Source organism: Mirounga angustirostris, unplaced genomic scaffold (assembly GCF_029215605.1).
Source record: "Mirounga angustirostris isolate CCGP_5_RB_7025 unplaced genomic scaffold, mMirAng1.0.hap1 SCAF_1, whole genome shotgun sequence".
Classification (NCBI taxonomy): domain Eukaryota; kingdom Metazoa; phylum Chordata; class Mammalia; order Carnivora; family Phocidae; genus Mirounga; species Mirounga angustirostris.
Genome location: NW_026991709.1, coordinates 153648961 through 153665746, shown reverse-complemented (window position 1 = coordinate 153665746; position 16786 = coordinate 153648961). Strand labels below are relative to the sequence as shown.

The 16786-nt window shown below is 45.5% G+C and overlaps 1 protein-coding gene across 1 annotated transcript in view; it reads right to left on the bottom strand.

Annotated features, from left to right (window-relative positions):
* Positions 1-16786, bottom strand: part of TRIM71 (tripartite motif containing 71) — a 67205-nt gene that overhangs the window by 12187 nt on the left and 38232 nt on the right. Inside the window, exon 2 of the mRNA XM_045863762.2 lies at positions 7218-7385. Within this exon, the coding sequence (XP_045719718.1) occupies positions 7218-7385 (168 nt within the window). The remainder of the gene's footprint in view (positions 1-7217; positions 7386-16786) is intronic.

Genomic DNA, 16786 nt, shown 5'->3' with positions numbered 1-16786 from the left:
TGTGCTAAATGGTACAGTATCTATCACTTTTGTTTAATATGTAAAGGGCTAATGTTTCCTTTTTTAACCATGCAGGCAACTTAAGTTCACTAAAGGACTAGTCACCCTTATCATGACTACTGACTTTCTACTAATAATATCAGATGAAAAGTAACAGAAAGGTCTACCTTATTTAAGGCTATAGTGCACTTGGATAAAAACTCTCCTGCAAATGACTAAAATTAACAACACAGGAAACAACAGATGTTAGCAAGGATGCAAAGAAACGGGAACCCTCTTACACTGTTGGTGGTAATGTAAACTGGTGCAGCCGTTCTGGAAAACAGTATGGAGGTTCCTCAAAAAGTTAAAAATAGAACTACCTTATGACCTGGCAACTGAACTAGCAGGTATTTACCTAAAGGATAAAAAAACTGATTTGAAGGGATACATGCACCCTGAGGTATATAGCAGCATTATCAACAATAGCCAAACTATGAAAAGGGTCCAAATGTCCATCGATTAATGAATGGATAAAGATGTGATACACGGACACACACACACACACACACACACAGAGGAATTATTACTTAGCCATCAAAAAGAACGAAATCTTGCTATTTGCAACGATGTGGATGGAGCTAAAGTGTATTATGCCAAGTGAAATAAGCCAGTCAGAGAAAGACAAATGCTGTAGGACTTCACTCACACGTGGAATTTAAGAAACAAAACAGATGAACATAGTGGGGACAAAAAAGAGGCAAACCAAGAAACAGACTCTAAACTATAGAGAACAAACTGAGGGTTACTGGAGGGGAGGTGGCTGAGAGGATGGGCTAGATGGGTGATGGGGATTAAGGAAGACACTCGTGATGAGCACTGGGTGTTGTAAGTGATGAATCACTAAATTCTAAACCGGAAACTAATCTTATCCTGTATGTTAACTAAGTGGAATTTATTTTTTATTTATTCAATTGAGAGAGACGGAGAGAGCGAGTGAAAGCACAAGCAGGGGGAGAAGGTCAAAGGGAGAGGGAGAAGCAGACTTCCCACTGATCAGGGAGCCCGATGCAGGACTCATTCCCAGGACCCTGAGATCATGGCCTGAGCTAAAGGCAGACACTTAACTGACTGAGCCACCCAGGTACCCCAACTAACTAGAATTTAAATAAAAAATTGGAAGGAAAAACAAATAAACCAAACTCCCCTGCAACTGATGTGTGAGACTGGATTTTGGACAATGGACAGAAGAAGTGTTGTGCAAGCCTTCTGGGAAATCTTATAAAAGGCCAGAGAATGTCGGTTTCCTTCCAATGGTCCAGAATATAGATGTGTTATCTTGAGTTCCGGCAGCCATTTGTGGCCATAGGGATGAATGTCAACACCTCTGTACAGGGGGGTAAAGATGAAGGATTCTCCAGTGACTATCAGTATCTCCAGACTAAGTTTTTTAAACAGGACAGATTAAAACGTTGCATATTTAAGCCACCATATTTAGGAGCAGAGTGAAAGCCTGTTACTTATGGCTAAATTCGTCTCCTACCTGATGAAAACAGAAGAAAATTCTAAACTATGACAGAAAGCGGTTGAATGATTGCTTGGGGACATGGAAACAGAATGAAGGATGTTAGGAAGTGATGGACATGTTCCTAACCTTGACTATGGTGATGTTTTCATGGGTGAAATACATGTTGAACGTTATGCTGGTATGCTTTAAATATATGCCGTTCATTGTCTATCAATTTTCCTCAAGAAAGCTGAAAAAATTTTGCCTCAGTCCCACCATAATCAGTAAAACACCACTATTTAGGGGCGCCTGGGTGGCTCAGTCGTTAAGCGTCTGCCTTCGGCTCAGGTCATGATCCCAGGGTCCTGGGATCGAGCCCCGCATCGGGCTCCCTGCTCCGCGGGAAGCCTGCTTCTCCCTCTCCCACTCCCCCTGCTTGTGTTCCTGCTGTCGCTATCTCTGTCTCTGTCAAATAGATAAATAAAATCTTTAAAAACAAAAAAAAACCACCACTATTTATATTTTGGCCTATTTCTACTTCCTCCCATAATCTTTTTATGCATTGTTTACTTATTTTAAGTAATTTTTCTTGAAGCAACTTCAGGGTCTGCTAATTTTAGTCAACACCGTTTTGTAATGTGATCACGAACATTCTATAAATATTAAGGGGCTAAAAAACCCCAACTCCTATTGCTGACCATTCATACGGGTGCAATCCATACCTTCAGGATAAAGGACATGGCCTTGGAAATAAGTTCCTTCCACATTTAAAGCTCTGGATATTGTTCAAAACATGTTCTCCCACCCACAAAGATTAAGTGTGGTGTACATACTTTGCTCCTTATCCAAAATAGTACTCTGGTGTCGTTTTAATTGATTTACTGCTCAGGCTGAATATACTTCTGTATGTTTGCATTAAGTGGCTGGATTGTCCCTTTGGAAGGTATCTCCATCTCTTTCATTCCTTCACCTGTTCGTGCCTTTCTTTTAAAAAGTTGTACTTACCTATTATGATCTTCTCGGAGTAACTATTTCTCTTCTAGTTGTTTTCCTTTTTTTTTTTTCTTTTAAGTAGGCTCCACACTGGGCTCGAACCCACAACACTGAGATCAAGACCTGAGCTGAGATCAGGAGTCAGGTGCTTAACCAACTGAGCCATCCAGATGCCCCAGTTGCTCTCCTTTTAATATACACAAATTCTTGGGGCTCCTGGCTGGCTGTAGTCAGAAGAGCATGAGATTCTTGATCTCAGGTTCCTGAGTTTAAGCCCACTGTTGGGTGTAGAGATTGCTTAAAAATTTGAAAAAAAAATGCACATGTTTTTTGTATCACTTCTAATCTTAGAATGCTTTCCTGCCTTTAGGTATTTAACATATATCTACCTTCAGTTTGGGTTTCTCTTTTTTTTTAAATACTGGTCCCCTTCCTTTTCATGCAATAATCCTTTAACCTAGTTAGGTTTTTATTCTGGTATTTGCTATCAGAATTTAAACCTATTAAATCTATGCCTTTAACACCTCTTATTTAGTTTGATGTCTTAAGTTACTAGCAAAAAATAAAGCCTATTTCTGTTTCTTGGATCTGCCAATTTGCCAGTACAAACAAGAAATATTTAAAAGCTCCCAAGTGACTCGTTTATTTAGTAATACTATTAAGAATAAATGAACAGGGCGCCTGGGTGGCTCAGTTGGTTAAGCGACTGCCTTCGGCTCAGGTCATGATCCTGGAGTCCCTGGATCAAGTCCCACATCAGGCTCCCTGCTCGGCAGGGAGCCTGCTTCTCCCTCTGACCCTCCCCCCTCTCATGTGCTCTCTCTCTCTCATTCTGTCTCAAATAAATAAATAAAATCTTTAAAAAAAAAAAAAAAAAGAATAAATGAACAAGTTGAAGACAGTTTCTTAGACCAATGACGTCCAAATCAAACTTGCGATTTAAATGTTCCTTATAAAAGAAATCAAAATCTCTTCCTACCCCATGATCAGAATCATTCTGTATTTTGGTTTAAATGGATTGATTTAAAAAAAGGGGGGGGGGTGGCACCAATTATATGTATATTTTAAAATAACTTACTGCTCCCCTACATTTTATGGTAATTGACTGTGTTCCTCCTTCCTTCTTCAGTATTCATATTAAGAACAGAAATCATGGGGCGCCTGGGTGGCTCAGTTGTTAGTGTCTGCCTTTGGCTCAGGTCATGATCCCAGAGTCCTGGGATCGAGCCCCGCACTGGGCTCCCTGCTCCGCGAGAAGCCTGCTTCTCCCTCTCCCACTCCCCCTGCTTGTGTTCCCTCTCTCTCTGTCAAATAAATAAATAAAATCTTAAAAAAAAAAATCAGTCTTCATACCATCTGCTGCATTCTTTAATATAAAAGCTCTTAAATGGCAGCATAAAAATTAAGTGGTTGGGATGTTTACTTCATTAACATTTTGACCAACTGCAAGAAGAAATCAAGTGTCTCGGGACACCTGGGTGGCTCAGTCGGTTAAGCATCTGCCTTTGGCTCGGGTCATGACCCCAGGGTCCTGGGATCTAGCCCCGCATCGGGCTCCTTGCTCAGTGGGGAGCCTTCTTCTCCCCCTACCTGCTGCTTCCCCACTTGTGCGCGCTCTCTCCCCTCTATGACAAATAAGTAAATAAAATCTAAAAAAAAAGAAAGAAAGAAAGAAAGAAAAGAAATCAAGTGCCCAAAGCACCATGCACCCCATCCCCCAGAGTAGTGTCCTTTGCTGGCATTTCAAGGTTACTTCTTTACCCTGTGGGGAACTTCTCAAAATCTCAGTATCTGTCATCCTTTCCATTGCTTGGTGACCAACAAAGGAAAAAACACTTGTAGATTCACACACAAGTCTTATTATCTCCTTATAAAAATAAACAAAAGCATGCCCTGTGCTAGATAGTAACTTCTTTTTCCAATGTCCTCCAGGAGTATTTTCCCCCCCCAGGAGTATTTTTTAAATGGCTTTGAGATGCGTCCCTGAGACAGGAATTCTACCTGAAGCTTTCAGAACTGTTTTCTCCCTCAATAAAGCAGAGGTTCAGTTAAATATTCACAGAACACATGTAAATTCCTCCCCATTCTCACTCAATCAGTTTCAGTTACCCACAACTGACTGATCTTACCCATTTGCAAAATACTTACAATGAAAAGTGGGTCATACCTACTTCTGACCTTGGGGACAGAGCTTGTTTATAGTGTTCACATGGGAACAAACTGGCTCTTCAGGCAATGATTTTTGAGCAAAACTAACTTGTTCTGAATCTTTACCTCAACTTCCCTTCCCCCAAAGGCATGTGCTGGCATCAGTGCGCTCCGAGGGAAAGAGGGGCAATGTTTTTTCCACCAACACCCAGGGGACTTCCTTCTTAACACATAGGAACCTCTCTACTTTCATTAGAGGGTCCCCAGATAGTCTTAGGAATGGTCAATGTATTGAGAACCTGTTAAGAACATTCAGACAGAAATGGGTAACCAATCCTACCCCAATCTTCAGAACACTAGCCGAGTATAGGTTCTAAAGAATTATAACCAAGAGTCACAAAAAGGTACCCTTCCCCTGCCCCACACACTTAGTTACACAAGGACTTTCAAGAAGTCAATTCACAATTGATGCAGTTGATGTTCAGCAGGTGTACCTGGATGTGGCCATATAGATAATTAACAAACTGAGCCTTCCACCTCAGCCCAAATATCCATCTGCCACTTGTCTCCTCCACCCAAAATGCCCATCAGGCACCACAGTACCAACTCACATTTGAATTTCATCCTGGGGTTCTTTCTGCTGCTGCTTTTTTTTTTTTTTAAGATTTTATTTATTTGTTAAGAGAGGGAGAGAGAACACAAAGGGAGAGGGAAAAGCTGACTCCCCACTGAGCAGGGAGCCTGATGAGGGGCTCGATCCCAGGACCCCGAGATCATGACCTGAGCTGAAGGTGGATGCCCAACCGACTGAGCCACCCAGGCACCCCCCGAGGTTTTCACTACTCACAGAGCAGACGCTCAGTGAACACGGACTAGATTTGTTGTAGGAAGTTAAGCACTGCAGACAAAACCTTCTGCACGTCAACTTCTCTCTCCTCTCTATATAAAGTTCAAATTTCCACCTCCTTAACATCTCATCATTTTAACCACAGATCTCTCCTTAAGCTTCCAGCAAATTATGACAACTCATTTTTGTCTCCAGAGTGGTGGATCCCAGGAAGCGGAGAGCACCAGCAATTCTTTCAAACATGTTTCAAGGACCCCTGCGTGTTCTCAATCTCCAAGGAGAGAAAGGAGTTGGTAAGGTAATACCACATTCTGGGGGCAGGACCCAGACAGCAGGTCTTTAAGTTCCCCCAGGTGATGCTGACAGCAGCCAGAATCCAGGAGACAGCAGCACCGTAAGGCAAATGACCAGGTTCTAATGGTAGTGGGATAAAAAGGGAAGCCACAAACCACTTCATCCACAGGGACAAGTTCACCAAAACAGAAATAAAATAGAACTATGCACTAGTGTGGGTGCTGGCAAACAATAATTTACGAGCGACCAAGAGCCACTCCGAAGGCATATAAAAGAAAGCAGGCCACTCTGGCCTAAGAATATGCCAGAATTAGTCACTGCAGAAACACAGACTCTCAAACCTCTAATTGTATGAGTTGAGTATCAGATAATCTGAGTCTTCAGAGAGACTACTTCAATACCATGCATAGGAATATGATAGCTGCTGAGAAACTTACCTTCTGCCCCTTCTTTAAAGCACATGATCAATTCTTCACCATATCCAAAAAAAGGGGATCTTATTTTTTTTTTTTTTTTAAGATTTATTTATTTATTTGACAGAGAGAAAGAGAGAGAGCACAAGCAGGGGGAGTGGGAGAGGGAGAAGCAGACTCACCACTGAGCAGGGAGCCCGATGCGGGGATCAATCCCGGGACTCCGGGATCATGACTTGAGCTTAATCGACTGAGCCACCCAGGCACCCCAGGATCTTATTTTTTAAACAATTCACTTATTCAAATACTCTAAGAATGTAAATAACGGTTTCCCATTCAATTTTTGCTCAACGATTAGCAATGTTTCCTGATTTTCAAGCTTTATCCTACCAGATAAGGAAAACATCTCATGATTTTTTCCTTTCTTGAAACCTTGTCACCTGGACACGATTTTAAAATCATTTCAGGCATGCCATCACATAGCTGTAAAAGAACTTTTCTATGCCCCAAAGTTACACATGTCCCTTCCTAACCCCAAAGGGATGGAGACTCAACAGAAGCAAGGGTCTCAGTTAGCAGGAGGTGACTTCATTACTTAGGGAAGAGTCTGCGATAAACTTCTGTTGCTCACTTATTTTTCACCGATAAATCAATCTGAACAGCAGAGGTTATCCATCTGGAAAGCGTTAAGTACCCAGTCCTTCTGCAGTCCTGACTGAGGGATGCTAATGCCCACTTGGTATCTGGGGAAGAGGCCGGATGAGAAACAGGCAGATGACGTGGTGGGGGCCCAGCTAGACAAGCTGTGACTGGCTAGTCGACTTAGGCCACACCCCTCTCATCTTCCTGAACCCTCCACCTCCCCAAGGGATTACTGCTGTGTGGATGTCACATGAGCTCATTTGGGTCATTGTTCCATGCTCCCACGCACTGGAGCCTGCCCAGTAATCTACACATGCCATCTGAAAGGGAGCGAGAAAGGTTTTCTGTGTAAGAAAGAACAAGGGAAACAGGTGAAGGGCGGGTTAGGACTGACCTGGATTGCCTGGCGGCCCTGCTGCGCGTCAGCCAGCAGCTGGATGGTAAGTGCCCGCGAGTCCTGCAGCGCCTCCTGGAGGTAGATAAAGCTGTGGCCCCCGTGCCGGCCCATCGTACACTCACGACAGATGGGCACCGAGCAGGTGTCACAGTACAAGTGCAGCACCTGCGGACCAGAGAGCGGACAGGCATGAAGGAGAGATTCGGGACTAGCGGGGAGGGGGCAGCTGCGGGGGTGCTCTGTGGACTCCAGACCCTCAGCCACCTCCTTCCCAATTAGCAAGCACAGTCAACGTGAGCACAACCGGCCCTCCCTACGCCCTCGGCCCAGATCAAGGAGAAAACAACCAGTGCCCTCTGTCCACTCCAGTTTCATTCAGAAGTATAACTGAGACCCTACAAAGGCAAAGGTGAAATAAAACAATCCCCCTGGCATAAGAGATTTTCCCCTGTATCTCAGATTAATTACCCAGAAAAGTTCTGAGATTGTGTTTCCTTGGTCTGAGACTGGGGGCCCAAATGAAAGCATATACCAGAAAAATCTGTCTTGCCACCCCAGTCTCTGGGTCTGTGAAACATGGCTAGGAGCCAGAATTACCCTCACACCACAGCTTGCAGCCACCCTCCCCACCAAGGAGATTAGTTCAAAGCGCAAAGCACGGTTCTCCCAGGCACTCAAGCAAGCTACAGGCTGAAGCTTCTGGAAGGAAGGCAAAAAGCTGTGGTAGGTCAGCCAGCTTCTTGTCTTTCTTCTTCCTGCCAAGTTGTTCCAAGGAGTTGACCCTGCGAGGCAGCCCGTGCTGACAGAACTGCTTGATGGGATGTTCTGCATTTCCCTGGGGCCCAGCATGCTGGGAGGGGAGAAGGGTTGGCACAACCTCCACCTGCTGGTGAATGAGGAGCTCTCAAGAGCGAAAGCTCCTTGGCACGGAAACTGGGCCAGTCTAGCTGTATCCCTCCACAAAGCAGAGCACTTAGCACCACTCTGTGTAAATGTTTGCTGGATTGCTTTCAAGAGCAGTGCTTAAATTTGCCGTTGGTATACCTGGGTGTGAGGAAAAGCCAGCCAACATGCAACAGGCAGGGAAGCGGTGTCCGAGGGGCTGCTTTCTCACACACAACACGCTTAATCCCCAGATGAAGACAAGAGGTCATGACGTCTTGGGGCCACACAGCAAGCAGGGGCAGAACAGGGAGGCCAACGTGAGCCTTCTGAAGAGCTGGTTCCGAGACATTCCTGACACCAGCTCTTCAGAGCACTAAGCACCTTACTAGGTATCATGGAGTCCAGGATGTGAGACTTGAGGCAAGGTGATTCTGTGTGGAACAGAACAGGAGCTCACCCTGGCCCAGAAGGAGGCAGAGTGTTACAGGACACGGAGATGGGGAGGGAGGGCTGCAATGTTCCCATTAGAAAGACCCACAGGGTAGGAGTGAGAATGCCGCTTCTCTTCTCTTCAGGTTATCTTAAAGATTCACTTATTTGAGTGCACGTGCTATCGTGTGAGTGGGGGGAGGGGCAGAGGGAAAATCTCAAGCAGACTCCCCACTGAGCCCATAGCCCTGACCTGGTGAGATCATGACCTGAGCAGACAACTGAGGGAGCCACCTAGGTGCCCCCCACTTCAGGTTATTTTATTAACTAACCAACACATTGGCACAGAGGATGTCCACTAGGAAACCGAGCTCAGTCAGGGAAACAGGCCTATTCGACTCAGGATGCAGAGAGTTAAAAGGGAGGTGAGTGATCCTGCGTGGGTTAGGCTGCTTCTCCAGGAACTTCTGGATTCAGAAGCAGGGAAAAGATTTAGGATATTATGTTCCTATTTCTAGGAAATGGTCCTGATATGGCAGGTTTTATGGGCTCCATATTGTAAGGGGGAAATGGGATCAGGTTTGTGACTGACTAGGACGCCTTGTCCTGTACAGTTCTCCAGCAACCTCGGGAGACTGAAATCTGGTGACAGTAATTTGCCTTCAAGACCAATTGTGTTTTTGCAGGGGAGGGGGGGAACAGAGGGAGAGAGAGGATCTCAAGCAGGCTCCACACTCAGGATGGAGCCTGACATGGGCCTCAATCCCATGACCCTGAGATCATGACCTGGGCTGAAATCAAGAGTCAGACGCTTAACCAACTGAGCCACCCAGGCGCCCCAAGACCAATCACTTTTTAAAACAGATTCACCATTTAGAGTTGATCTAATCTTTCTAATCTGATAAAGCTAAAATTCCCAAGCTAACCTTAAATACTAACCAAAAGATGCTGAACTGGTAACTTGAGAGGAATTCCTGGACAGTCTCTTTTTACAATGTTCTGCTACAGCAACCCCCGCTCCCGTTTCAACAACTCGACCTCATGTCTTCCCTTTGCTTCCTCCATTTGTCATAGGAATAAAGGTATCACTTCTATGATGTGAAGTGTGAAAACCTCCCATCTGCAGGTTCTTTTTACATCTGAATGGAACATGTCTCTGAACCTTCTGTCTTCTGCCCCTGCCCAACAGCGAAGAATCTCCTCTTCATCTCTTCTCTGAACAGCTGTGTGGACTGACTGGAGGCCCCTTGCTTTCTTTAGTCTGTGCAAGCATAACTGTTCTCGCTTGTACAGTGAATGGAAAAGAACCTGAGGGTGTTAGCCCGAGCCTGGCATCATCTAGCCATGGGGCCATCCATCCAGTCACCTGACTGGGCTTGGCTCATATATGAAACACAAGGGGTCTGGCTAGGTGCCTCTGGAGACCACTTCTATCCCTGAAATCCCAAGAGCCCTATTTCAGGGACTCAACAGCACAAACCAAAAGGCTTTGAAATAATTCTGGACCAGGGCGCCTGGGTGGCTCAGTCGTTAAGCGTCTGCCGCCTTCGGCTCAGGTCATGCTCCCAGGGTCCTGGGATCGAGCCCCGCATTGGGCTCCCTGCTCCGCGGGAAGCCTGCTTCTCCCTCTCCCACTCCCCCTGCTTGTGTTCCCTCTCTCGCTGTGTCTCTGTCAAATAAATAAGTAAAATCTTTAATAAAAAAAAAAAAAAGAAAGAAAGAAAGAAAAGAAGTAATTCTGGGCCGACCAAGGAAGCCAGGCACCAATTATGTGACTGCCAAGGAACCAAAGTGATTTTTCTGGGTTTTAGGTTTTTACAATCCAGAGCCTGGATGATGATGTGCATAGGCGGTATCCTGCAAATGGTAGGTTTTTCAAGCATTCTGCAGAGTAAGTAGCCAGAAAAGAAATCCTGGTCAGAACAAGTGGCAGCAGGGTGCCCAAAGCCCTGGCCCCGGGGCCCTTTTAGATACCTAGCCCACGATCTCTCAACTGGGCAGGGGTGTCTGGAGGCAATCCCGCCTGGCATCATGTCACAGGACTGATGCAGCTCTAAGTGCCTAGAGCACACTGATTTTGGAGGCTCCAGTGCTCTGCAGTGCCAGGACTGTGGGGACACCACAGAGGTGGGGCTGGTGCTGGGGGACACCCAGCTGGTTCGTAATAAAAAGCTATGGGTGAGTAAAACGGCATAGTCCTAGTGGTGCTTATAATTAATAAACTATCGAATTTTAAAAGTGTCCAAAAACTGAAAATACGGTCAATTTTTATAAACCATCTAGCTAAACTTTGGCATAAAACTTTGGGAAGATTTCATGTTCCATTTAGAAGCCCCGTATCTCCTCTACCTGCCATTTCTAAGGTCAAAACCCCACAATTTTAGAGCTTGTGAAAACACGAGCAATAGTAAGGGTTCGCATGGGTGCAATTCTCTCTGCAATAGCTGGAAGATTATTTTACAAAAGAATAAACTGGAACCCACGTCTTCCAAAGGGCTAGAAATGTGGCAGAGGCCGTGAACTGTGGCTCCGGAAGGTGGGGGAGGGAGGAGCGGTCCTCGGGCGGCAGGAATTCAGGGCCTGGAGCTGCCTGTTTGGGGCTTCCCGGGCAGATGCACGACACGCCCCCTCCAGCCCCCCTCCCCCCCTCGCCTGGCGACAATCTGGCTGCCCCAGCTGAATGGAGCAGGCTCGACCTCTGACCTTGCAAGTGACCACCCTCTTCCCTGCCCCCAGCTTCCAGAACGCCCCACCCACTGCCTTCCTCTGCCATAATTTCTAAAATACCAGGCACAGACAAAGACCTAGGAATGTGGGCCCAGCAGGAGAGGAAGGAGGGACGTTAACGAAAAAATAAATAAATAAAAATACCAAGTAGGCAAGTTTACCTTAGCCAGTGCTTAAATAAAGTGCTTTGTTAATGAACAAGACTGTGTGTTCGTTTCTGGAATCTACTTTTTATACTACCTGTGATCCAACAAGCGCGCGCGCACACACCCCCCCCCCAGGGGACTCCTATGAGAGCACCATGAAGAACGGGCTTCCAGTTTAAAATACAACTACCCACTTCACTGAGGAATGTAAACTCAAAGGATGGAGGGGCTGCTCCTCATTGAGATGCCCCAATCGAAATATAGTAACTGCTGTACACTTAACGTTTATGAGATTTCTTTTACATCCCTTAAAGCAACTGGGGTATTTGGCCTCCCACAAACATAGGCCTGGACAAAAGGAGGTCACCACCCACGCAAGAGGGTTTCTAAGCGTCCCACTATAGAAATGAAGTGGAGGGTGGCGGGTGAAGACCAAAAGCCTTACCTGTGTAGGCCACCCTGCACAATCTGAAACCCAAAACACTAAACCAAGTTCAAGGACCAGAGTCCAGCCAGTCTGAAACGAAGTCTGTGAAATAATATCAAAACCAGGTTTTACTTGATTTAGGAAAAATAAACAGACTGCCAGTGCCCCAAAACCACAGTCCAAACCTGAGGAAGAAGTCCCCCTGCATCTCTGGCCACGTGCTGCTCCAGAGCTGTGATCTGGGGGCCCAGGGAAGAGGGGAAAGAAAGGAATCTGTACCCTCTGCATGCACAATCACTACCAGCTCAAGTTGGTGGACCCTAGCTAAGGACAAGTTAAGGGGAGGAAGAGGGAGGGAGGGGGCGAGATGTGCTGAAGCATTAAAAAAAATCTTTTAGGAGGGTGCCTGGCTGGCTCAGTTAGTAGTGTGTGAGACTCTTGATCTCAGCGCTGTGAGCTTGAGCCCCACGTTGTGTGTAGACATTACCTAAAAATAAAATCTTTATTAAAAAAAAAAAAATACTAGGGAACATACATGCATTTTTAGTGCAAAATGATAAATGCAAATAGTTTTAAAAATTTCCCAGTTTCTCACTCAATTGTTTCTTTTTTAGGTCACCATCTAAAAACACGTTACATTCTGTATTCTGAATTTTTTTAAAGACACAAGTAGGAGTACATTATACCAGCCTTTTTTCACTTAACTGTATTAACTTGGAAAATGTTCTGGGTCAAGCTGTTTTATAAATAGCTGCATGGTAAGTTGCCTGTGGATGTACCACAACTTATTAATTAGTACCTGCTGATCGAATTTTAAAGCCATTTCCTGATTTTTAAAAAATCTCAAGTAATGCTGTGTTGCATTATCCCTGTTCTTTATATACCTCCATTTCTTCCAATTTGGCAATATATACGGTCACTCTATCACTTGATGTATTAAAAAGAAAATATACTTGCAAGGGTGGATAGCAAGGATTCTCGAACTTACTAACGTTTAAGTCTGGTCAACGTCCACCCAAATGAAAAAAAGAAGGTTGTCAAGCGCCAGTTTCTGTACCTGACAGGACCAAACGTACACAAAAAGCCAGCAAGGGGACACCAGATGAGGTGGTCAATGTTGGGACTGGGAGTGAAGGTCCACTTCTGCTTGGCTGGAAGGCTTCAGTGGACACTGAGATTGAAAAGAAGCCCAGAGGAGCAGCAATAAAGCAAGCCTTGTGTTTCGTATCCTCAAGTGGCTAAGGGGATTGTCCCAAACACAAAAGCACGGTGGGGGGGGGGGGGGACCTGCTAGTTGGGGGTGTCTCTAGAGGTGGACAGTGGAAGGGGTCTCCGGACAATGTACATGGAAAGAGGTGTCAATAAAAATAACACCTATCAGTCCCAAAGGGTATTGTTCCAACACCCAGGGACACAAACACTGAGGTCCCATACAAACCCAGGATGCCCTTTCTGCAATTCCAAAATCCAACAAGCTCTGAAAACCGAAAGTGTTTACATAAGCTATTTGGCAGCAAAACCCAAACAGGCATGAAAATGATTTATGACCTTTACCTATACCATTTAGTGTGAGAGTTCACGCACTTGACTGGAGAAATGCTAATATTCATTATTTTGTGGTGTTGTTACTTAATATATATATATGTACACAATATTAACTTTCTAAACTCAGAAATCTTACATGTCGAGGCACCTCTGATCACAAGGGTTAGGGTAAAAGATTTGGACTGCCTATCTGGCCAGCTAGCTGAATGAGATTCATTCCCATGGTGGAGTGGGGTGTCCATGGACTGGGGTGTCCAAGAACAGGCCAAACTGAGGGCAGACCAGCCTGCTCAGCTCCAGACCAAATGTTTAGGCTCTATGAACGTGGCAAATTTGAAAAGGAAGGATTGAAAACAGAGAGGAATGCTGTTAAGCTCTAACAGCTTCAGACTCAATGCGGTAGCTGGTACCAACAGAGAAGCATTAGTTTGAAGATCCTGAAAAAGTCATGTGCTGTTCACTTGAGGTTTCTGTGCTACCCCCAAAGCCATATCAATGTTCCCTTCCCTATTTTATTTTTTAAAATAATCTCTCTCCCCAGTGTGGAGCTAGAACTCAAAACGCTGAGATCAAGAGTCGCATGCTCCTTGGACTGAGCCAGCCAGGTGCCCCCCCTCCCTTCCCTATTTTTAGGAGAAAATTTCACACTTCCAATGAACACTGTCCCCTCTCTTTCCAACACCATGTAGCAGGGCCCCAGTCCTCCAGGGCCCCAACTCACAAGGCTTACTCAAACCCTTTAAAAGCTCCTTTCCCAGGTGCCTGGGTGGCTCAGTTGGTTAAGTGTCTGCCTTCCGCTCAGGTCATGGTCCTGGAGTCCTGGGATGGAGCCCCGCATCAGGCTCCCTGCTCAGTGAGGAGCCTGCTTCTCCCCATTCACCGCCCCCCACTTGTGCTCTCTCTCACTAGCTCTCTCCCTCAAATAAAATCTTAAAAAAATAAAAATAAAAGCTCCTTTCCCTCCCTATCACCTATTTTCCTGCTGTGGGACCAGGTCCCAGAGCCCCAGAGTCAGGCACGTGGGTCCCCATTTTATATTCTAGCAACCCTGCCATGTTCCCGTGTCTCAGGGACCTCACACTGTTTCTTCTCCCTGAGCACACAGCTTTTGATACTGACATACACAAAACCAGAACCATTACCTTCGTAAAGCTAAAAAACAAATAAAAAGGCACAGATAATTAGATGAGTAAATTGTTTCCAAATTTAATGCTTGAATTTGGCTGAGCTTACTTGCAGATTTGATAAAAAGAGAAAAAAAACAATCTATGGTCATTCTGGGGAATGTCAGAATTATTAAAAAGTATGAAAGGGATCCTGGAAGAAAACCACTCCAGCACTGATTCTCAAAGATGAAACCCCAAAGAATGAGGACATCCTAGGCAGCCCAGCAGACAATGCCTTCCAGTTTTGCCAGAGTCACAGACAAAATAGGTTCACAAATTCTTCTTACCATGGCCAACTCCTTTTATTTAAAGCTGATGGTACACGGGACACCTGGGTGGCTCAGTTGGTTAAGCATCTGCCTTCAGCTCAGGTCACGATCCCAGGTTCCTGGGATCGAGTCCCACATCTAGTCCCACATTGGGCTCCTTTCTCAGCGGGGAGCCTGCTTCTCCCTCTGCCTGCCACTCCCCCTGCTTGTGCTTGCTCTCTCTCAAATAACATGAGAGAAAGGAAAGAAAAAAAGCAAGCAAGCAAGCTGAGGGTACAGCAGTAAACCTGATTCAAGAAAGGGTCTGTCAGAGGCAAAAAAGGATGATATAGCCAAGTATGTTTTTCTGGGATTTTGAACCCTGTGGGGCTGGAAACCGCCCCCCCGCCCCGCAGGGGAGCTCTAAGGGCAGAGGTGAGGTGGGAAGGAGGCATGGGGATTTGGAGCAGGAAAAGCAGCATACAGAGATAGCACCTCCCACGCTGAGCTATGGTTAGCAGTTCTCAGAGCCTTTGTGAAGTCACAAAAAGACACAATCCTTTTGCTCTCTTTTTATAAAATATTTAAGTAATCTCTACCCCCAATGAGTGTCTGGCTCAAACTCATGACCCCGAGATCAAGAATCACATGCTCTTCTGAGCCAGCCAGACACCCCTAATTTTTTAAAATTATTAATCATGAGATCAGAAAACACTACATGTGGGACAATATCCATGGCAACTCTGAGGGTGCGCATGAAGGGGAGAGGGAATGCAGCTAAGTGTCTGTCCATCCCATTTCTGTTACCTGGAATATCCTCCCTCTAACAGCTCTATCCTTCCTAACCCAGACAGAAAGTCAGGCTCTGCTCCCCGCGCAGCCAGGGCATGACAGTCATGCCCTCACTGGGCCTGCCTCCATCCTGCTTCCTCCCTGCCTCGCACAGCTGCTGATAAACTCATTCTCCAGCGTCTGCCCCTGGGGAACCCAACCTGCAAGAGCTCCCTCGCTTCCTGGACCATTTACTCACGTGTCTCCTGGTCAGACTCTGGTTTTCAGGCTGGAGTCTTGTTATCTTTGCCCAACCCATGCAGCCTGAGGCACGTTCCCGACTGACCATACCCATCAAGACCCACCCTGCCCACTGCCTGGAGCTTCTCTCACATTTCCAGAAGGCCTTAACAAGGGCCCACAGTCTTGATGCTGACAAGTGACACACCTGTGCTTGGGGGTTCCTCCAACAGATCCAAGTTATATTACAGGACACTGAGTGTCACTTTAGAACATGCCAGAATTGTGGGGCGCCTGGGCGGCTTAATCAGTTAAGCGTCTGCCTTCGGTTCAGGTCATGATCCCAGAGTCCTGGGATCCAGCCAAGCACTTGGCTCCTTGCTCAGTGGGGAATCTGTTTCTCCCTCCCCCAGCTCATGCAGGCTTCTTTCTCTCTCTCTGTCAAATAAATAAATAAAATCTTTAAAAAAAGGAGCGAGCGAGAGAGAACATGCCAGAATTGTGTTATTTTTTTAGAGGAGGAGAGGGAGGGGCAGAGGGAGAGAGAGAGAATCTTAAGCAGGCTCCAAACCCACCACAGAGCTGACAAATACGGATTATCATGACCTGAGCCGAAATCAAGCATTGGTTGCTTACCTGACAGAGCCATGTAGGTGCCCCCAGAGATGTGTTTTGGATTACTGCCTACCAAATATAGTTTTTAATAAACTGGTTTACTTAAATAAAACTGGAGTATTTAAAAATTCTTCCAGTTCAAAAACAGAAATAGAACTTCTGTATCAACAGAGAAACAGAATCTGCACAATTTTTCAGATTCATGCATTTGAAAGGATTACACTTGCTGGGAAAAGCCAAAATCAAAAAAGAATATACTATTTAAGGAGTGCACTTGTTGTGATGAGCACCAGGGGATGTATGGAAGTGTCCAATCACTATATTGTACACCTGAAACTAACACTGTATGTTAACTAACTGTAATTAC